The following is a 23,705-nucleotide window of genomic DNA, read 5'->3' as shown; positions in this document are numbered from 1 at the left end:
AGGAAATGTTGCTATATGTACTTATTAGATGCATAAGTCCAGCTTTCAAAGAATTCAAAAAGATCCTCTGACTTTTCATAACACCTACCCACACACCCACACCCACGCCCACACCCACACCCGCACACATCTGCATCTTAGGTTTTAACCTGTGTTCCTATGAGGACGAAAGGGACATGGGGCATACAGCCTTTCAGTTCAGGTACCCATTCTTCCTGGACGTTGTGATAAGAGGCAGGATTTACAACAGAAAAACAGATCAAAAAAACATCAGTATTGGGGTAGGAGAGTGGTCTCAATTGGTTGTAGTCCTCCTGTGGGGAAAACAAAAGAAAGGGTTGAATGCTCTGCTGGCAAGTACTCACATAACAGCAGATAGAATGTAAATACAGGTAATTGCATAATTGTATTAGAACTTTTAGTCAAATATTGTTCTAAATAATGAAGCCATTTTGAGTTAGACTTGATGGCACCAGAGAAACCTAGTAGTTGCAAAATCCTAGGATTCTGCTATCAGGTAGGAGACATTTTTTGGTTTGTTTTACAGAGATTTTTACTGTATAAGTCAAATCCTATTAAGATGAACTTCAAGGAATTGTCCAAATTCTCATGAGGCCATGTGGTACAGCAGAAAGAACACTGGATTTAGAGTCAGAGGACCTGGGTTTGTCTTTTAGCACTGTTACTTGTTTGGCCTTAGGGGAATTATAAAACTAGGGTGTCTGATTAGATGACCTCTAAAGTCCCTTTCAGCTCAAAATCTATGATTCTGACATATAGGACATTTGTTGTATTGGATATTGCTTGAATTAATGGGCCATCCACTGGTGGGGGGCGAGATTTCTTATACAGAGATATTTGTTGTAATAGGATTTGCTTTTTGGATATGAGTTATTAGAATAAAAAATGAAGGGTCCATGCTGAATTCCACTCTAAAACATTAACCAACAATAGAGTTTGTGAGAAATTGGTATTATAACTTGCAGTTAGTTTCTAATGTCTATAATCAGGTTATAGGTCATATTGTGGATGGAATGGGCTAAGTATCAGACAATTTATACTTCATAACAAGACTTTTCAGAACAAAATCTTTTCGGGTTCAGAAGGTCTCTGATGAAATAAAGAGCTTGGGAGACATTAGTGGGTGAACTGTGACACTGGGTTACCTCAGAGGTAGCTCTATAAAACCAGGGTCAGGAAACTTCCATTAGGCACAGTCAAAAGGTTTTATGCAAAGTGGTTTAGTATACTTGGGGGCAAAAGATGCTGCTTATTTTTATGTGTGTTTCCATGGCAGTTCACACCATGAAATTCAGAAGAGTCTTCACAACTAGATCACAGAATTATATTTGGAAGGGACTTTAAGGCTCTCAATTTATGGAGAAGGTTGCTGAGGCCTGGAGAGGTTGTGTCATGTTGGAACAACTCTGGTAGAGTGGGAAAAGCATTACATTTGGAATCAAGAGCTTGAGTTTTGAGTTAGACTCAATTGGTTTGCTAGTTTGGTGACTTTGGTCAAGCCACTTAACTTCATGGTTAAAATGGGCCTGATAAAGTGTCAGGGCTAGAGTTAGGAGTTCAAATCTGGACTCAGATATGTACTAGCTGTGTAACCTTGGGCAAGTCATGTAACTGTTTGCCTCAGTTTTTCAACTGTAAAATGAGCTACAGAAGGAAATGGCAAACTACTTTAGTATCTTTGTGAAGAAAACCCCTAAAATACAGTCATGGAGACTTGGATACAACTGAAAAACCATACACACTTGTGTGTATCACTCATATCTTTTGTAGTGGAGAAAATAATAGCTGTCCCATATCTGGTGCATACTGCTTTCTACATGAATACAAAAGGACTCTCTTAATTTTTATTAGAGATATCCCAGACATGAGTCTTGTTTATGGGACTTTCCCTGGAACTCTGGCCCAAGGACAACGTTTCTAAGATGAAGAAAGTCTGCTTGAACTCTGACCTAGAGCTGTTTTTTTCTTAGATGGGGGTGGTGGTGTTAGTAACTTTGAACTTCAGGTAAAAAAGATTCTACTTTATCAATTCTTAGCTCCAAGAGCACTTTAATTACTTTAACTATTGTCCTGAAATTCTCTAATCAAAATAAATCAATTTAATCAAAATAATTCCAAAGTCTATTTTTATTTAAACAATAAGATTATATCCTAGATAATACTTTAAAAAATTTTTTTATCATTTTTATTTAATATTTTAGTTTTCAACATTGATTTCCACAGGATTTTGAGTTACAAATTTTCTCCCCATTTCTACCCTCCCCCATTCCAAGATGGCATATATTCTGATTGCCTCGTTCCCCAGTCAGCCCTCCCTTCTGTCACCCCGCTCCCACCCCCACTCCCTTTCCCCTTACTTTCTCGTAGGACAGGATAGATTTCTATGTCCCATTCCCTATATAGCTTGTTGCCCAGCTGCATGCAAAAAAACCAAAACAAAACAAAACTTTTTTTTCAAGCATCTGCTTTTAAGACTTTGAGTTCCAAATTCTCTCCCCTCTTCCCTTCCCACCCACCCTCCCTAGGAAGGCAAGCAATTCAACATAGATCACACCTGTGTCATTATGTAAAACACTTCCGCAATGCTCATGTTGTGAAAGACTAACTATATTTCCTTCCATGCTATCCTGTCTCCCTTTATTCAATTTTCTCCCTTGACCCTGTCCCTTTTCAAAAGTGTTTGCTTTTGATTACTTCCTCTCCCTATCTGCCCTCCCTTCTATCATCCCCCCTTTTTATCCCTTTCCCTTTACTTTCCTGTGGAGTAAGATACCCATTTGAGTGTATAATTCCCTCCTCAGATTGAATCCGATGAGAGTAAGATTCACTCATTCCCCCTCAGCTGCCCGTTCTTCCCTTCTTACAGAACTGCTTTTTCTTGCCACTTTTATGTCAGATAATTTACCCCATTCTATCTCTCCCTTTCTCCCACTCTCAATATATTCCTCTCTCACCCCTTAATTTGATTTTATTTTTTTAGATATCATCTCTTCATATTCAACTCACCCTGTGCCCTTTTTCTATGTATATGTATATTCCCTTCAACTATCCTAATACTGAGAAAGGTCTCATGAATTACACACCTCATCTTTCCATGTAGGAATGTAAACAAAACAATTCAACTTTAGTAAGTCCCTTATGAATTCTCTTTCTTGTTTACCTTTTCATGCTTCTCTTGATTCTTGTATTTGAAAGTCAAATTTTGTATTCGGCTCTGGTCTTTCTATTGAGAAAGCTTGAAAGTTCTCTATTTTATTGAAAGTCCATATTTTGCCTTGGAGTTTTGCTGGGTGGGTGATTCTTGGTTTTAATCCTAGCTCCTTTGACCTCCAGAATATCATATTCCAGGCCCTTTGATCCCTTAATGTAGAAGCTGCTAGATCTTGTGTTATTCTGATTGTGTTTCCACAATATTCAAATTGTTTCTTTCTGGCTGATTGCAGTATTTTCTCCTTGACCTGGGTGTTCTGGAATTTAGTGACAATATTCCTAGTAGTTTTGTTTTGGGGACCTTTTTCAAGAGGTGATTGCTGGATTCTTTCAATTTCTATTTTACTCTCTGGCTCTAGAATATCAGGGCAGTTTTCCTTGATAATTTCCTGAAAGATGGTGTCTAGGTTCTTTTTTTTGGTCATGGCTTTTAGGTAGACCAATAATTTTTAAATTATCTCTCCTGGATCTATTTTCCAGGTCAGTGGTTTTTCCAATGAGATATGTCACATTGTCTTCCATTTTTTTCATTCCTTTGATTCTGTTTTATAATATCTTGATTTCTCATAAAGTCACTAGCTTCCACTTGCTCCAATCTAATTTTTATGGTGGTATTTTCTTCAGTGGTCTTTTGGACCTCCTTTTCCATTTGGCTTATTCTACCTTTCAAAGCATTCTGTTCCTTGACATTTGGGTTAGTCTATTCTTTAAGGTGTTCTTTTCCTCAGTATTTTTGGGTCTCCTTTAGCAAGTTGTTGACTTGTTTTTCATGGTTTTCATGCATCATTCTCATTTCTCTTCCCAATTTTCCCTCTACTTCTCTAACTTGCTTTTCCAAATCCTTTTTGAGCTCTTCCATGGCCTGAGACCAATTCATATTTTTCTTGGAGGCTTTTGATGTAGGCTCTTTGACTTTGTTGACTTCTTCTGGTTGTATGTTTAGATCTTCTTTGTCACCAAAAAAGGAATCTAGAGTTTGAGTTTGAGTCTGAGTTCTTTTTCCGCTGCCTGTTCTTGACCCTCGACAGCTTGTAGAGTATAGAGTACTTTGTCCCAAGCTTAAGGGTCCAAGTGCTGCTGTTTTCAGAGCTACTTCTATTCCACCAACACTGCAGGCTCTGTCAGAGCAGCGCTCCCCCTCCCCCAAGAACTGCCAATCGAGACTGTAATACAGATCCAAGCAGGGCACAGCAAGAGAACCTGCCTTTGTGCCCACAAAGTGCTTCTTGAACTCCCGCTCTGATCTGCTGCTAGATTCCTCCCACTGTGTGAGCCAGGGATTTGAAAAGCAGCTGACGCTGGAGCTCTGGAAGCAGCCTGAGGAGTTTCCTGATGCTTCCACTGCCACCGCTGCACCACCTCCACCAGCCCCAGGGCTGGTGGCTGCACTGCTCTGAACTCGATCCGGCAGTTTCCCACTAGCCTGTTCTTTGGTGTTTGTGGGTTGAGAAGTCTGGCAACTGCCACAGCTCAATGATTCATGGCTCTATGGGCTGTTTTGGCTGGCTGACTCTCAGTCTGGTCTGTCCCCCTCCTAGCACTGTGCGATAGACCCTTCCTGGTGACCATCCAGGCTCTCCTGGGTTTGAGACCTGTTTCCGTCTGCTATTTTGTGGGTTCTGCAGCTCTAGAGTTTTCTTAGAGCCATTTTTTGCAGGTGTTTGGAGGGATTTGGGGGAGAGCTTAAGCAAGTCCCTGCTTTCCAGCCGCCATCTTGGCTCCATCCCCCCTTCCCCCCCATAATACTTTTACTTGGGTCAGGAGATGGGAGCTAGGGTGTAAAAAAGCCAGTGAAACAAGCCCCATTTGTTGGTTGGGGGAAAGTTGGGAATCCTTGCTCCAGAGGGTTAGATCAATGGGTTTTCTGTGATGAGGCTGGGAGTTGCATTGAACATTCAATAGATTGTAGGTACACAATAGAAAAAACATCAACTCTTTAGGACATGCTTGAAACAATAATAGTGAACAGTCCCATTACTCAATATGGAAAATCCCGATATTCTGTGGTCCTTTCTATTGATGCTGTGTTCATGACATGGTATAGGTCTGGAAGTTATTTTTTAGTACTGTTTAGAATGGATTCAAGCATAGTCATAATAGAGTTAACCAGCTGACTTTTGGTTATTTGCATGTGAATTATCCCCAGTACACTCTACAACCCACAGAGAGACTTCCCCCTCCCTCTCAGTAATTTCTACCCGCTGACATGTGCCAGGAGAATGCAAACTATTTTCAATATTAGCTTGGGGCAAAACAAACAAATCAGAAGGAAATGAAGAGGACAAGGATATACTTGCTTTAAAGTTTGCAAAGTGCTTCTTTACATATGTTATTTCATTTGAGCCTCTCAACCACTTTGTGAGATACGTACTTCTTTTTGGTCCTGGACATGTGATTTCATTGGTTTAGGAATGCCTGGTAAGGAAACCTTCTCTTCCAATGCCCACTGGCATCTACTCTGCAATCTTGTAGTTACTTAGGCAGTTATGTGGAGATAATGAGAGATTAAGAGATTTGCCCATGGTTACACAGACAGTATATGTCAAAGGTGGGACTAGAACCCTAGTAGGGGGTAGTTATTGTCACCCCCATTTTACAGAAGAGAAAATCGAGGCTCAGAAAAGTGATGTTAAATGACTTTCCCACATTTATATAGTATCAGAGAAAGGCTTTGAACCCCTTTCTTCCTGATCCCAAGACAAGTTTTCCAGCCTTTTGCCAAATAGCCTTTTTGGAGAATAGAAAGCACATTGCCAAGTAAAATCCAGTGATACATTCTTGAGTCAAATAAATATGATTTTTGGATTATCTGTTGTTTTGGATGACCTACAAAGCTTTCATGAGAATAGATAGTTGTGGCCACATTCAGCAGCAGAGCCAGATTTGAGTTCATTTTGTGGGATAAGGATGGTTGCTCTGCATTACTTTCTCTACATGCCATCTCTGTCCATTCACCTACTGAACCTTCTGCAGCCTTGAACTTTTTTTTGGAGTCCTATCCTCTCAGCCTCCCTCTAAGACAAGGGTTTCTAACCTGGGGTTCAAGGACTCTCAACAGGTCTGTGGATGGATGTCAACGAGTCCATGATTTGGATGGGAGAAAATGACATCGTTATTTTTACTAACCTCCGACTGAAATGGGATATTTGCTTGAATTACTTAAAAATGTGCTTCTGAAAAGGGGTCCATACATTTTACTAGCCTGCCAGAGTAGTCCGTGACACGCAAAAAGGTTAAGAACCCCTACTTTAAGGGAATAGCTGCAAAGATAAGGAGAGTCAAACACCAAATCTACACTATAAGCCAGTTAATGAAATAATCTATAAATTTTTCAAGACCAAATATTTTGGGGTGGGGAGACAGGGACTGGTACCATGATGATTTCCTTTACAATTCTGTGCAACACTTCAACTCATTGTCGATTGGACTGACTAGCTGGAAGAGATAATGCCAATTGTGACCTAAGTGGTTTCCCAGGGCCATGGACTATCAGTTTGCAATTAGAGTTAGCATGGTATAAATGCTAAATTTTTCTTGAAAATACGAGTAATCCAAAGTCTTAATACAGCATAACAATTTCACCTGAAACTAAACAGGATAAAACTTATTAGATCCATTTGGGTGGCATTTTTTTGGCATGAGCTGCTAAGGATGATCACAAGATGGCAGTAGATACTGCATAATGTTAATTTCAAAACTGAAAGGGAACTGTGGGAACTATGTGCCGATCCAAAGAAGTGGAAGCTTTGGGTGGAGATCCTACCATGGTGAAACAGGATAACAGAGCTTTTGAGAAGTTTATGCTTATTTGGTTTTTCATCTAACAGTCTGCAAAAAGACTTCTGATCTAAGCCATGCTTTATGTTGTTAATGACATAAAAAGGTGGGGGCTTTAGCACCCTTTAGGCATCAGGGAACATTGTGAAGGAAGAAAAGTTTCTTCTTTCTCAACTTCCCATCAAGACATTCAATGACTTCAGAGTATCTTCCTCCCTACTCTTCCCCTCCTGCTGCCCCCCCCCCCCGCCCTTGCTGCACCTCTCCCCCAAATATGAGTACTTGATGCCCTGATGTGAATCTCACTTTGACATTCACCTGCCTTGGTCAATTCAATAGGTCTTTAGGAGAGCCTTTTTTGAAGACTGTTCTGGACACGGTAGGGATGGCAGGTGGTAAAGGGGTGGAGGCGGTCATACATGGAAAGAATGATGTGGTCCAAGATGTTAGAGGATGGATGATAATGAGTTAAGGTAGGATGCTCATTCAAGTGAGGCTGCATGTGTTTTAAGCTTTGCTAGGTAATCTGACTGATAGTGTTTTAGCCATCAAATTGGAAAGAACCCCTAAACTTCAGAGCTAGAAGGTGGTTTAGAAATTATCTAGTTCAGATACATAACTGGCAACACCTCTGAGTATAGCCAGAACCAAATTAAAATGTAATTGGGAAATATTTAACATGATAAATAATAGAATAGGACATAGATAATGCTAATATGTGGTTTCCAGAGAGAAAAGCACCAATATCTGGGTTTTTCAAAGTTGGAGGGGCTCCAATGGCTACCCAGAGTCTCATCTGGTCAAATCACAAGACAGTCTTCCAGTGAGTGAGCCCCAAAGCAAAAGGCTAACCTCCGAGTGGCTTCTTCAGGGTCAGAGGGCATCACAATCAATGTTGCCATCAGAGATCTTATGTACAGTTTAGTGGCCTCCCATTTCTCTTTGAGTTCGATACCACTGATCTAGTCCAACTTTTTCATTTTATAGGTAAGGAAACTGAGGCACACAGACATAAAGAATAATACATCCATAGTCACCGATCATGGAGGAGTTGCAACCAGAACCTCATCAACCAACAAGTCAACGAACATTTAGTAAGCACTTATTATGTGTCTGGTGCTACTAGGCATTGAGGTTACAAGTATGAGACAGTCCCTATCCTCAAACAGGTACATTATTGGGGCATGGTGGTAGTTTCTACATATTCACAAATAAGTGTAAACTGGATACATATAAAATAAATCAAGTATTGGGGAGGTTGGAGTATACTTATGACCATGGGAATTAGGAAAGGGCCCCTGAAGGAGGTAGCACCTGAGTCTGGAGCAAACTAGGGACTCCAAGAGGCAATGGTGAAGAGCAGAACATTCTAGGCATGGGAAACAGCTTATGTAAAGAGAGGCATGGAGGCCACAGAGGGATACTAGGATATCGGGAACAGCAAATAGGTCAGTTTAGCTGGAGCATAGGGTGTATGAGGGAGAGTGATGTGTCATCAGCCTGTAACCTTGGGTTGGAGCCAGATCCTGATGACTCCCAGCCTTTGCATCACACCAGTGGGTACAAATTAAATTAGTGCTTGGATAGAGCTTAGAGGTTTCCAGGTTACTAACCCTCTATTCAGCCTGTGACTCAGTCTCTGGGCCTACTCTTCCCCCTACTAGTCATGTCTTATCACTGCTGGTTGCTGTTATGAACTATTTGAAGGGAGATGGGATGAGGAAAAGGGTGGAGATGTTATGGAGACTGCAGGGAGGACTTGGTCTTGTGTCAGCAGCTTAAAAAACATTATTAATAGTGGCCATTAAATAAAATCCCTTACAATTGAGACTAGGTAGTATAAATGCATTTTAACTGCGGTTTTCCGGCAATCCAATGCCTGAAACCAAAATAGTGAGAGATATGAATAATGGAAGGAAAGTGAGGGACCCATAGAGGGAAGGATTTACATGCCCCTTAAATTACAGCATGCAAAGAGTCTGCCTATGGGTGGGGCTGGCTTTTTTGGGTGGCCTTCATGAGTGTGAACACAAAGTTCAGAGGAAGGAGCTTTAGGGTCATCAAATTCACAGGGTCCAGAACCACTTTTGGAATAGACTCATATTGTGCATGTGAACAGCAGAGGGTAGAAGTGCTGGGCTGGGTGGTGGTGGTGGGGGGTGCTAGCAAAGCCCATTTGACTTTGCTGTTAAACATAAGCACCATTTGGAGATCTGAGTATAGTGGTTTTTTTTCCCAAGCTACTCCATGGCTTGCCTCTTCTGTCAATGAAAAAATAAAAAGGCTTCAGTTTGGAAATAACAGCACTTTGCTTTGGAGTTCTTCCAGATCCCAATTCAGGGCTTCAGGGGTCAAATAAAATGTTTTCTTTCTTCATCCTTCTTCCCCATGCCAGCCATGGATGCAATTTCCAGCTCTATTACCCCACGCCCATTAAATAGCAGGGCCAGATTTGAAAGTAGGTCCTGCCATAGCTGAATAGAACAGAAAAGTTGTCTGAACCCAGAGCCAGTGATGTGATTACAGGAGTGTTTACAAACTTAGTCCCCAAACACCAAATCAGTATCTCGCACATCTTTATTTTCTCACAGTTGAGGAAGCAAGATCATGGCTTTTAAGGTTACTGAGGCTACTTAACACACATAAAAGCCCTAACTTTCCTGATTTCACAGTTTGCAAGTCACAATTATGACTTGACACAGTGAGGAAGTCCACATTGCCAGCTGAGGAAAAACTTGTGTTCTAGGCTTTTAAGGAGTTTCTGTATGAAGTTGAAGTCAGATTTCTCACTCCAGATGGCTTGTTTGGTTGAGCCAACAGAAGAGGGAAGGGCTTGTTGCCTTCCAACTTGACTCTGGGTTGCTATTAATAAGCCCCAGCTGTACTTGCCTTTCAGCTTGGCCTTGTGCCTCTTCATCCCTTGGAAGTTAGAAAGGACTTGGAAATCAAGGAAGGCATTAAACCTTGAGGTGCCATTGAACTGGACAGAGGGCCTGGCCCAATCGAAATCTTCCCTAACTCTAAGCTCCCACGGTCTTTAGCAACAGCTGAACTACTGCAGGCTGTTGGGATGGCAGTGTTCTAATGGGAGATTCTGCTCAGTGCCTTACATGTGTAGGGAGATAGGTTTCTGGCTGAAAAACAGCATGGAAACAACAGGATTTTCCTGATGAAACATAATGCACAATAAAAGCAGAAATCCAGATGAGGTTGGTAGAAAACAATGACCTTGCCAGTTAGCTCACTTTTGCTTCTGGCATATATTCATTTGCATGCTAAGCATGGCAGGCCTTCTGGGACCACTCTCCCAAGCTGCTTTAGTATTTGCTGGTTGGGTTCCCTAGAGTGTTGGTTGACTACTTTTCTCCTCAGAGTTCTAGAGGCAGCACTGAGAGGCTGGGGGGTGGGGAGGGTTCTAGTATTTGTGAGCTTTGGATGAGGTAATGGGACCTGGACCCTGAATTTTCCCATACATTTCAATAGCCCAGATCGCTGGTGCCTCTACCCAAGACATCTGGCCCACCCCAGCCCACTGTGATTATTTAATTAGCTTACTTGATACTCCTTAATCCCATCTAGATCTTTTCACTGTTTGGACCTGGGCCCCCCCAGGCTATTTAACATTCCTTAATCCCATCCAAATCTTCTCACAGTCTTTTTTGTGTATAAATATCAGTCCCATTCTCATCAAATTCACACTTACTAGTAACTCTGCCCACTCCTATTGGCCATACAATACTGTGAATTTATTAGGCATCTTGCCCGCCTTACTGATGTTATATTAAAACCTTGCTACTCTGACTGAAAGAAGGCTTGAGTGGTCAAATTCTTTCAAGGCAGACTCTCTCTACCCTTATATTTTGGGATTCCCAGAACCCCAAACTGCAACATCCTATGTGTATTTCCTTTTAATAACAGACCAGACAGTTAACTTTTAGAAAAGTGCATTTACTAAGGCAGTATCAAAAGAGCTATATTTATAAACCCTCTAGATCAGGGGTGTGCTCTTTGCCTACACAAGATTCCTAAGGAGAATGGGCTCCAACTTAAAAGCATAAAGGTAGTGAGGTACATGTGCAGCATGCACATATAACAAAGCTTGGGGGGGGGTGCTACTCTGCTTAATTTTTTCTTAGCTAGACATGGTGTTGGCCTGTCCTTATCAGGGAGAAGTTCTTGTCATTACACTCCAGCAGACTTCCGTCTGCAATGCAAGTGGCCGAAAAGAGATAAACCCAGAAAATGGTAGCACAGGGCAAAAGGCTACCCATCTCTTAGAAACCACAAGCTCAGCAGAGCAGTACTCAGCTGAGATTATAAGCCTATACCTAGCAGGTGAAAAGGGGCCTAGTAGAGTGATGCCTAAAGGGGAGCAGGCCCCTGAAGTCCTGGACACATGTCATGCCACCACGTGTCCATATGCTTCCTGTGTATGCCTCTCAGATGCGATCCCTGTGCTTGTCCTTTCTCTCTGCTGGTGGTGTGTCTATTTGTGGATGAGAATGCTCTAGGTTTATAGAGAGAATGTTCTATTGCAACTTTTCTTACTATGCTATTTTGTTAAATGCTTTTGCTTTGAACTAACTAGAACTGACTAGAGAAAAAGTCCATATGATAGGGCCACATGAACTACGGTTTTAAGCAGAGGGGGAATTCAGTCTTAGAGTATCTTGAATTCCTTAGTTCAGGATACTGCAAATATTCTGGGGGCTCCACATGTGTTTGTGGAGTGGGGGGCTCTAGGTGCCATGCAACTGCCTAAAGCATCCAATTCTTTGCCCAGGTGGAGTTGGGCAAGCCTAATCCCCTTCATTCCTCAGAGACTGAAGTTGTATAGAGGGAGATTACGTTTCCTTAGATGTTAAGGCAGGGATGAATGTTGGTATGTTTGTTCATGGTATACTTTTGGGATAAATATTCCTTTGTAGAAGCTACCTCTCCCTCCCTCCCCAATCAATACACATATATATCTGAAATGCCATGAAACAGTTCTCCATGTGTAATGGCAAGCAACATAGGACTTTTTGTTGTCTTTTGTTTTGGAGTGCTTCTCAGCACTGAGGCAATCAAGTGCCTTTGAGTCTTGCCTTTGTTTCAATCAAGTGTTTTTGATAGAATCGGGAGTCTTTGATGACCTGCTAAAGTCACAGGAAGGCCTAGGTCACATGGATTTGAGTCGTATGATTGTGATGCCCTCTGACCCTGAAGAAGCCACTCGGAGGTTAGCCTTTTGCTTTGGGGCTCACTCACTGGAAGACTGTCTTGTGATTTGACCAGATGAGACTCTGGGTAGCCATTGGAGCCCCTCCAACTTTGAAAAACCCAGATATTGGTGCTTTTCTCTCTGGAAACTATGTATGTAATGTCTTGGACAGACAGCTAGAAGTCTGTCTGCTGATTTGTGTTAGGTTGCTTTGTTTATATAATTTCTGCTTGTAATTTCTGTTTGTGTTTTCTCTGAAGTTCAGGGTGTTGACTTTTTCCCCTGAACTAAGTGAGTTATATATATGTGTGTGTGTGTGTGTGTGTGTGTGTGTGTGTGTGTGTGTGTGTGTTTAATTAAAGTAGGATTGTTAACCCCTTAAAGCTGCTTTCCTTAGAAAAGAAGATCAAAGAACCTATGCTAGCAGCCCTCCTGTGTGCTGGTGGCCTTACATAGCCACAGTAGTGGCAAGTAGCCTTGTTGTTACACCATGGTGCATAACTATTGACTTTGTTATAATTCAAAGGTTATGTGTTAATGGTGAAGGTTCAAAACCTCTGGTGGATGGTAATCCATGGGATGCAGTTTTCAGACCTTAACTAGGACACACAAAACCTTGTCCCTGATCTGCTGGGGTGCTCTACCAAGAAATCAAGCTAACAAAGTCAGAGTAAAACTAAGTCAGGGTAGGATAACCTCTAGGAAGCAGATTGGGTCCAAGTCCTTAATACCAATTGTCCCAAACAGAATTGCTTATGACTTCTTATTTAAAAAGATAGTTGTATCAAAACATGTTGTTAATCACTTGATGTATGTGGATGATATAAAATCATATGACTTCACTGAAAAACACATTAAACACATTCTTCTTGTGGAATCTTTCTCCAATGATATCAAAACATTATTGGACTCACTAAGTCTAAATTATTAACATATGCTGAGGAAAGATAGAGACTAAAGGCTTCAAACTTAAATCCAAATTCAGCCAGTGGATAAAGGCAATGCTTATATAAGCCTTGGTCTCCTTCATATACACCAATTGCTATGGCTAAATATGTTAAGAAATGTACTGGCAACCTGAAATAAAAGTCCAGTGGGAAAAACTACACTTAAAGTATTTAACATGAGTCTTAATGTACACTTTTGAAACTATAAAACAGAGAATAACAGATTTGAAAGGTATCCTAACAAGAAACCTAGACAATATTAACAAAATACAGGGCACATCGCCCAAAGGTTGCTATAGAAAGACTAGTACTCTCTCACTGAAAAGGAGGAAGAAGATTGACAGAAACTTTCAAAACACTTGACAAATTTATAAATAATTTTTTTATAAGAATACCTTTGAAACACGCAGACATCATTTCACCAAGCAATAACATGGGCCAATAGGTTTGTGCCAACTCATTTTTCTAATATAACAAGTTATAGTTTACCTCTGGATACAACCTGTGAAATAGTTAAGATCCAAGAATGGAATCAAAAGGCCCTCCGTGGGTGATATCCACGTGAACTCAGCCAATAATATGTTGTCCAAGAATCATTGAGCAAATGACTGTCATGCAGATTTACATATGGAAATGAAAGGATTTATGTGAGCAGTTCAGATCCATGTCACTGCCACCAGAAGGTGCAGAAAAGTTAGAAGCCCAGACTGATTGATCAGTGAATATTATGCAGAACAATAGTAGTGACTGTGTAACACATTATTGCAGGTTGTAAAAATTGAGCACATATTGAACACCTAGCAATATATGATTTAGTGGCTATAATAACACATCAGAATTTTGGTATCTTTTATTGATTGACAGACAACAAATTCTTATGCTACAAGTATGGACCTCAAGATATCCTTGAGAACAACCAATAAACTGATCTGGACCATTATAATAGAACATTGATCTGCACAGATGTGTCAATATCAAATACTCATAATGTCCAAATTACATGCAATTTAAAGCTACTAAAATACAAAGATAGCAGAAGAAAACAATCTTTTTATAACAGAAAGAAAAATAGATCATCCCTCTCATCCTTTTTGCTACTGGGATTGCACTGAGGATATTTTCAGAAGTGGAAACCTAAAGAAGATGAACAAAAATCTTCATACCTTTTGTCAAATACAGAGAACAGTTACTTTATCCACTTGTGTGATACTCCACAGAACATAAAATAGGGATATTGTGAACTCCTGGGTCAGGAAACTCTTCTTGCCAGTTTATGGTCTTAGGGAATTGCTTTGAACACTGAGAAGTTAGGTGGCTTGCCTGCCTAGAGGCATACAGACAAGTATGTGTTAGAGGCAAGCCTTGAACTCAGGTCTTCATAGCTACAAGGCCAACTCTTTCTCCACTAGGGCAGCTAGGTGGCACAGTGGATGAGCTGGGCTTGCAGTCAGGAAGACCTGAGTTCAAATCTGCCCTCAGGCAATTACTAGCTATGTGACCTTAGGTTAGTTGTTTAACCAGTCTACCTCAGTTTCCCCATTTGTAAAATGAAAATAATAATAGCATCTACCTCCCAGAATTGTTGCAAGGATCAGAATGACATAAAAAATGTAAAGTACTTAACACAGTGCCAGGCACATAGTGCCATATGAATGAATGCCATATTATTATTATTAACTATGTTTTATTATTATTATTATTATTATTATTATATCATGCTGCCTCTCAGAATATTATATACAAAAGGATAATAACAGGATAATGACTTGTCCCAGGACTATTTATATCTGAAGTCCATCAAATTAGAATGAATTTTCTTTAACAACCATGATAACAGATGACAATATTATTATCAAGAGGCAGGCTCAGAGTCAGAAAGACATAGTCCCACCACTGAGACACAGTGGCTGGATGATCCTGGCCAAGACCCTTAACCTGTCAGTGCTCCCTAAGCCGCAGAGTAGATGCTGATCTGACTTCATAAAGGGTATTTCCTCACTGGGAGGTGTGGATGAAATCAAAGGTCCAAAAATAATCACAATTCTTATTGTTAGCTGCATTTCATAGGTGAAGGAAAGAGACTCAGAAAAATTAGGCAATTTGCTCAGTTTCCTAGCCAAGAAGGGGCAGAGCTAAGATGTAAACTCAGTTTTTCTGATGCTTTCTCATTATGCCATGTTGTCTGAGATATCACCCTGCAATACTGGGCCCTAGAATATTGCCACAGGAAAGAAAGGGTAGCAGGAAGCGTCAGTACTGGATTCAACGAGCCCAGCTAGTTTTTGGTCTTTGGTGCATTGTGTTTCTTCAATTCTATGAGGACGGTAGCAGTTTGTCTCTTCACAGGAACCAGCCCTCCCTTGTTGAGAATTCTTTGGTTTTTAGCCACTAAAGGGCCAACCATCTCTGGTGTTCCTTGTCTGTTCCACCCCCACCAATCTGCTCCTCTCTCATCCCTAGCTCTCCATTGTATGTCCCATGACAGACTCTAAACAAATCTGCCTTTAAGTACGTCATGGAAAAGTCAACTTAGGAAACTCTTTTTCTGTAGCTAAGCCAAAGATTGGTGCTCTGGGAAATTCTGTCAGACCACTCTCAGGGACTTTGATAGTCCCAAAGGACTGATCCAAAGGCTGGAGTCAGAAAGACTTATATCCAGATCACACACTAGTTGGGTAATCCTGGGGAAGTCACAACCTATCTGAGCCTCATTTTCTTCAATTTCTAAAATAATGATACTAAGAGTACCTCTCCTATAGGGTTTATGGTAGGCTAAAATGAGATAATGCATGTAAAACACTTTTTATTAAGCAACTAGATTCTGATGTGATTTGTTGGGAAGAATCATTCCTTGAAAGGAAAATGTCTCTGGAACATTCACGCTAACCCAGAATTTTCAATATTGGAGACTAAGCTAATGATTCTAAATAACTCCCCAGGGAAAACAGGAGGATGTGATTGAGAATGACAGCCATGTTTCTCTTTGAAATATAAATGCTCCCTCTCAGAGTCTTTATGTAAGATCAGGTCCCAATCTTAGGTGGCCCTCATAATGGGGTGTTGGTAAAATTTTAATAACCAACTCTCCAAAAAGTAGGACAGTCTTTTAAATTTAATTTGCATTATCAATATTTCCTCTATCACTTTCTTAAATCTAGAGACAATCAATAAAACAATAAAACAAGCCCTGATTTGTAGTATTTGCTCATTTCTGAGGTGTAAATGCTCACACTGAAAACTTAACAATTGGTTCTGGAGAGTCAGTAAGAGCCCTATTTATAATGGTCACTGGGAGGTCTGTGTGTATGAACCCAAAATGGGATTTTTTTTTGTTGCCAAGTATAGGGTGAAGGTCCTGGCAATTTCACCCCAACTAAAACCTTGAACTAGACTGGGAAGACAAATGAAAGAATGTATTACAAAATAGAGGAAACTAAGAAAACAGCAATCTGCTTGCATTGTACTTAAGACTAAAGCTGTTCTTTCTCTCTCTGTCTCTCTCTGTCTCCCCCTCTCTCTGTTTCTTATCTCTCCCTTTCTATAATTTTGTAATCTCCTCTCCTCCAGTGTCACCCCTCCCCTGCCATTTTTTTTCCTGTGTGGTCCAAATATGAGATATAATCAGTATAAAGAATTCCCAGTGGGGAAATGCCCCTCCACCAATGCAAATCAGCAACTACTTTGCATTTAAAGTCTTAGAGCGTCACCTAGAGTATTGAGAAGTTAAGTGACTTGTCAAGAGTCACACAGACCCAGTGTATGTCAGGGGAGAAGCTGAACTCACATCTTCCTGACTCTGAGTCTGATTCCTTCCACCATGTCACCTCCCTCTCCCTTTAGCCTATTTATCTCAGTCAATTTCTTTGTCATTACTAGAAGTAAACAGCAGCAACAACAAACAAGCATCCTTCTGGACTTCAGTAGCCTCTTAGCCCTGCTAAATGAAGAAGCCCACTAGGGAGGTTCAAACCCCCTGAGTTACTCTACCAAAGTAAGGCCTGCATAATGGCTAAAAGCCCCTTTTCCTACTGGAGGGGAGTTTGAATATCCGCTAGCTGTCCATTCCCCAGCCTTTTGCCCCCAGGATGAATCAATACTAGACTCTGTATACCAGATCCAGGCTTCTTATTCCCTCCCCTCAATGACTGGTGCTGTTTGCCCCAGATAAGAACTCTACAAAAACTCACCTAGGTTTATCATTTTTTTAGTGATTTCTTTCCATTGGAGATCCCGGTAGGACCTGATCTGTATCCATCCTCCCTGACAGCCTCCCCTCCTCCCTCTCCCCAAGAAATCCGGCTTAGTTTACTGTCTCTCAGCTGACTCGCATCTCAAGCTGTCCTCTGTCTTGTAATGCGCCACCCTTCTTTGTACTACACCTCAGAATCCTGTAATTGCACTCCAACCACATCAAGACACCACCAATCTAAAAACAAGGTCCCATGCTTATTTCAGAAACAGCAGGATAGGGAAAAAGACTTAACCTGCAAAAATACCTGTAGGAAATCTGGGTAAGAGGAGCTAGAGATGGCAGCAGGAATCATGACAAAGATATTAAAAAGAGAAGGCAAACATCTCTGGGATAGCGATTTGGAAAAAACGTGGCTGTTTGTGGCAAGGGGTCGGGGGGAAGGGCAGCAGTACTTTAGTAACACAGAAGTAAATTGTAATCTCATATTCTTTTCTGTCTTTGAGAATAATTTAACATTTCTTTAATTCTTGAAGGATCTGTGATTTTGCTGGCATGGGTATTCTCACAGTGAAAGGCCTCAAGATAGTGCTACCATGCCATAAAATAATGAGACAAAAGAACTGGGTATATTTAGCCTGGAGAAGAGAACACTCAGGCAAGACATATTAGCTGTCAGTCAGTCAATAAACATTTATTAAGCACCTGCTATGTGCTGGGCACTGCTCTAAGCACCGAGGATAAAACCAAAGGTAAAAGACAGTTCCTGCTCTCAAAGAGCATACAGTCTAATGAGAGAAACAGCATGTAAACAATTAAATAAATAGACAGGATCAGGAGGAGATAATCAATAGGCAAAAGGCACTAGAATTAAGGGGGATTACAGAAGGTAGAACTTTAGCTGTGATGAGAAGGAAGCCAGGGAAGCTGAGGCAGAGATGAGGAAGGAGAGAGTTCAAGGCGCGGCGGGGAGGGAGAGTTAGTGAAAACGCCCAGAGTCAAGATATAATAGTAACAGCGACAGCGACAACAATAACTAGCATTTCTACATTGCCTACTATGCTCTGGGCGCTGTATTAATCACCTTACGAACATCTCGTTTGATCCTCACAACTGCCTTGGGTCTGTTGTCCTTGAGGCATTTCAGTTGTGTCTCACTCTTCGTGGTCCCGTTTGGGGTTTTCTTGGCAAAGAGACTACAATAGTGTCCTATTTCCTTATTTAGCTCATTTTAAAGACGAAAATACTGAGGCAAACAGGGGTAAGTGATCTGGCCAGGGTCATACAGCTAGTAAGTGTCTGAGACCAGATTTGAATTCTGGTCTTCCTGACTCCAGGCCCAGTGCTCTATCCTTTATTCTACCTAGCTGCCTCTACAGCCTTGGGAGGTAGGTGCTATCATTATCCTCATCTTACAGAAACTAAGGCAAACAGAGATTAAGCAACTTCCTAAGGTTGGTAAGTGTCTGAGGCTGGATTTGAATTCAGTTCTTCCTGACTCCACACCCAGCACTCTATCCACTTGGCCTCATAGTGATGAGAGGTAGCGTCCAGTATGAGGAATAGCAAGGAGGCCAATGTCTTTAGGTCATAGAGTATGTAGGAGAGAGGGGTATAAAGCATAAGAAGACTAGAAAAGTAGGAAGGGACCAGGTTATGGAGGACTTTAAAAGCCAAAAAATAATTTTATATTTGATTCTGGACACAATAGGGAGCCATTGCAGTTGATTCAATAAAGGGGGTGACATGATCAAATTCGTGCTATAGGAAAACCAATTTGACAGTTGAGTGGAGGATGGACTTGCAGTGGGGGAAAGACCTGAAGTAGGGAGATGAACCAGGTGTCAAGTACTGGAAGGATTGTCACATAAAAGAGACATTAGATTTATTTTTTGGCTGCAGAGGACAGAACGAGGAGTAAGTGGAAGGAGTTAAAGAGAAGCAGATTTTGGGTAGATGCAAGTAAGAAAAATTCCCCATAGTTTTGTTGCTGAGTCATTTTTCAGTTATGTCTGACTCTTCCATGACCAAATTTAGGGTTTTCTTGGCAGAGATACTGGAGTAGTTTGCATTTCCTTCTCCAGCTCATTTTACAGATGAGGAAACTGAGGCAAACAGGGTTAAGTGACTTGCCCAAGGTCACACAGTTAGTATCTGAGGCTGGATTTGAACTCAGGAAGAGGAGTCTTCCTGATTCCAGGCCTGGTGCTCTATCCACTGTACCACCTAGCTGCCCTCATAGTTAGATCTATCTAAAAGTAGATGTGCTGCCTCAGGAGATAGAAGGCTTCTCCTCACTAGAGGTGTTTTTTTAATAGTATTTTATTTTTTCCCCCAGTTACACGTCAAGAAAATTTTTAGCATTCATTTACCTAATGAACTGCAATGGCTCCCTGTTGTCTCCAAAATCATTTTTGAGATTGTCCCACCTCTGAGATTTTGTGATTCTGCGACTTGTTCTTTGAGAGTTACCTTGTTCAATTTGGTAAAGCCTTTTAAAGAGCAAATACCACTGGGAATGGTTACCTCAAGCTGTTATCAATAACCTTTAGGCAAATTCTGAGAAGCCACGAAGTGTGCGGTAGGAGGGAAGATAGAAATATGCTCCCATCACTCATTTGAGGTTTAAAGATATTTATATAATGTCTGGTCAAATGCCAAATGTACATTTACCTAAAAGAACTCACTCGAGAGAACTCACACAAGGCAAGTGCTCACGCAGAGGTCAGAAATGAGCAGTACAAAGACACTCTCAAGGTCTCTCTAAAGAACTTTAGTATTTATTATGAGACATGGAAGATACTGACATGTGACTGCCTGGCAAGGCATGCTCGAATCAAAGAAGGCACTATTCTCTATGAGCAAAGCAGAATTGCAGTAACTCAAAAAATATGTGAGATGCGCAAATCTAGAGACATCTCTACCCCAAATATTCAAATGGACTATTTGCGTCTGACCTGTAGTAGAGTTTTCTGAGTTTGTATTGATCAGCCACAGTTGAATACACTATACCTTGACCCCAGCATCATGATGTCATTGGTCCTTTTCAAATACGAAGAATGAACATCTATACTGTTAATTTCTGTACCTATTGAGTACTTTTCTGTGAAAGTGAATATGATGTAATGGAAAGAAGACTGTGGAATTAGAGAGCCTGGGTTCAAATTTTAACTATCATGGTTGTTAGCTGTGTAACTTCTGGCAAGTCATTTTACCTACTTGGGCCTCAGTTTCCTCATGTGTAAAATGAAGGGATTGGACTAGATGGATTCTAAAGTCTCTTCCAGCTCTGAGTTTATGATCCTATTTTGTCTGGACCAAATTTGCCATTATTTGTGTCTGTGTCTAGGTTTTAGGACATGTTACTATGGTTAACTTTGAAATCTAAATAACCCAAGATTAAGAGGAGGAAATCCTGTGATTAATTGATTTAGCTCTAAAGCTTGGTTTATTCATTTTTAAAAACTTCCGCTAATCCCAACTTGACAAAGCCCTATAACCAGATTTAGGGAGTACTGATGTCAGTTTTGATGATACTGGTTATTTGGTTTTTATCTCAGTTTCTTCTTATAAACTATGCTCAGAGCTTTTAGTTAAGAAGGATGTAGAGACTATTGGCCTAAATGAGACTTTTGGATTCCTTCCTGATGTCAACGATCCATATTCCCCTATCTCGGTGATCAGACAGAATTAGGATCTGACTAATAATTCATACTTCATTTGGAATGAGACCTCAGTGGAAAAGGTCTACAATCCTTCATCAGTTTGGTGATCACATTGTCTGAATCCTAAAAGAGCCTAAAAGTTGACCTGGCTGGTCAACATAGTTTTATTGTTTCAGTTGAAAGGTATTTTTAAATTAATATACAATAGCCATCCCCACTAACTGCCATCTATAGGGCAGACAAGCCTGCCTAAATGAAGGAAAAAGGATTCCTGAAGGAAAGACAGAAGGCTGCATGCGTCAGTCAAGTAGCATTATTATCACTGTCTTGACCACCACCTCCCCTCTGACCTTGATGGAGAAAGCCCAGGACCCTGAACCCAAAAGGGAAGGAGAGAAGGAGGAAGGAAGAAAGGAAGGAAGGAAGGAAGGAAGGAAGGAATTTTAAAGAGCATTTATTAAACATTTACTACATGCAAAGCACTGTGCTAAGAGCTAGAGATACAAATAGAAATTCTTTTGCAAGAATTTTATTTTCCAGATCTTTAGTAGCTATGATTATTGAGAAGGTAGGGGTTCCAACTCCTGTAGAAGCAGCTGCCAGATTGCATTTCCACAGGAGGTACTTTCTAGAATGATTGGCTTCAGGGGCTGAGCTGTAAGCAAGGCTAGTGGTCTTGGAGGTGCTGCCAACTCTTCAGGCTTTCGTGTTTACCTGACTAATGGTGGCAGCTGGTGTGGGTGATGGCAAGAAAAGCAGGCTCCTTTCACCTTTAGGGTTCAGTGTCTTATGCTTTCTCCATGAAGGTCTGAGGGGAGGTGGTGGTCGAAATAGTGTAGAAACTCCCTTCACCCTTGCAGGTGAACAATTTTCTGTAGTTTATAAATTTTAGAGTGTTGCCTAGAGGCATTGAGAGGTTAAATTACTTGGCTAGGATCATGGCAGACCTCTGCCTGATTCCAAGGTCACTATGCCAGACAGGTCATTAGGGTGATTTCTGTATCTTTGAATCATAGGTAGCAATAGGAACAATCAAAACAGCTATGGATCAGGAGTCAGAAGACTGCATGCATCAGTCAAGTAACATTACTATTGCCATCTTCACCACCACCTTCCCTCAGATCTTGATGGCGAAAGCCCAGGACCCCGAACCCAAAAGGGAAGGAGAGAAGGAGGGAGGAAGAAAGGAAGGAAGGAAGGAAGGAATTTTTAAGAGCATTTATTAAACATTTACTACATGCAAAGCACTGTGCTAGATCTAGCTTCAAATTCCAGCTTTGTGGAACTTGAGGCCTGTCACCTAAATTCTCCACCCTCAGTTTTCTACCCTCATCTATAAACTGGGCATGACTATTCATACTACCCACCTCATTGATTATTGTGTGGAATGTAGTTTGTAAATATTAATGTGCTATATAACATGAACACGAATATCATAATTTGTTAATAAATAACAAATATAAATATTAGTATTGTAAGACTTGATTCACTTAGTCATTATTTGCCAAAACATTGTAATTTCTGGAATATAAGATAGTGTTTGATGACAGTAGGCCAGACTATTTAAAAGTGGGACTGTTTCAGAAAATTTTGGATCATAAACATTGGTAATAATGCATTAGAGGTGATCAGAGACCAAGAGAAATCTCTCTTCCACATCTCTTCCCTTAAGGCAGGATCACATTCAACCACCCTGCAGTCAATCCCATCGTGAGACTTCTAAAGAACGATCCTACACCCTCCTTCATCAATCCACTGAACATTTTAATAGCCCCTTGCTACTAGCCTCAGGACCACCTGCTATAATTGTGCTCATTTCTCTTATCCTGTCTTCATCTGATTCATCACCCTTCATGAGGCACTCCTTCGGACCATGTCTGAGTTCTCTGCTTTTTTCTGCAGCTGTGGAACTCAGAGATGGACTGTGGAAGTTTGAAAGTTGGGGGTGGTAGATAACAAGGCAAAATTCCCCCAGACTCTGTTATTCCTTTTCTAAAAACCAATGTTCAGCCACTTGCTTTTTGTGCTAGAGGCTTAGACAAGGCAGCTGACATAGAGACTCGATCATACTTAGTGGATACCACTTTCTTTGATTCAGGATTTAAAGCTATTGTTACAATAGCTTATGTGAAGGCAGTCCTTTACAATTTTGAGGGGCTTTATTTATGGTGTATTGTCTAGGTCAGGGCTGTCCAAACTTAGCTTTTTATTGAAACAATAGACAATATATTTTGATTTGCCATTTTAGTGAGAGCTCTGTGGTGGCTAAGCTTCATTTACTAAAGCATTTATGTAAGTTTCTATGCTTGTAGGAGGGCCTCATAAGTTGCACTGCAGGCTGCATTTTGGAAAGCCCTGGTCTAAGGCCATTGTTGCTCCATTTCCATGGCTCTTTGTTCTGGGATTGATTATTTATCCTTGAATCAGGTTTAATATTGTTAATTCCTCTATTGAGGAAAATAATCTGGAATTGATGTTGTCTTACTGATAAAGTGTAAATTTTTGCTTTGTGCTATATACTTGTTATCACATGGACACCATAAAGATAATGAGTTTTTGAAGATTGATGTGGCTTATAACTTGCTCACGCACCTGTGACATACCCATTGGACTTGACCTTTTCAAAGGAGTCTGAAAACTAGGGAGAGAAAAGAGATGAGCTGTGCACAGAAATATGAACTCAGTTCCCTGGA

The 23,705-nt window shown here is 40.8% G+C and overlaps 1 protein-coding gene across 1 annotated transcript in view; it reads right to left on the bottom strand.

The window, feature by feature from the left end:
* RHOJ (ras homolog family member J) overlaps positions 1 to 23,705 on the bottom strand; it is a 139,629-nt gene that overhangs the window by 13,942 nt on the left and 101,982 nt on the right. The window contains exon 3 of the mRNA XM_036769561.1: positions 150 to 314. Within this exon, the coding sequence (XP_036625456.1) occupies positions 150 to 314 (165 nt within the window). The remainder of the gene's footprint in view (positions 1 to 149; positions 315 to 23,705) is intronic.

Source organism: Trichosurus vulpecula, chromosome 8 (genome assembly GCF_011100635.1).
Source record: "Trichosurus vulpecula isolate mTriVul1 chromosome 8, mTriVul1.pri, whole genome shotgun sequence".
Taxonomy (NCBI): Eukaryota; Metazoa; Chordata; class Mammalia; order Diprotodontia; family Phalangeridae; genus Trichosurus; species Trichosurus vulpecula.
The sequence above is the reverse complement of the archived record's forward strand: the minus strand, read 5'-3'. Positions and strand labels throughout refer to the sequence as shown.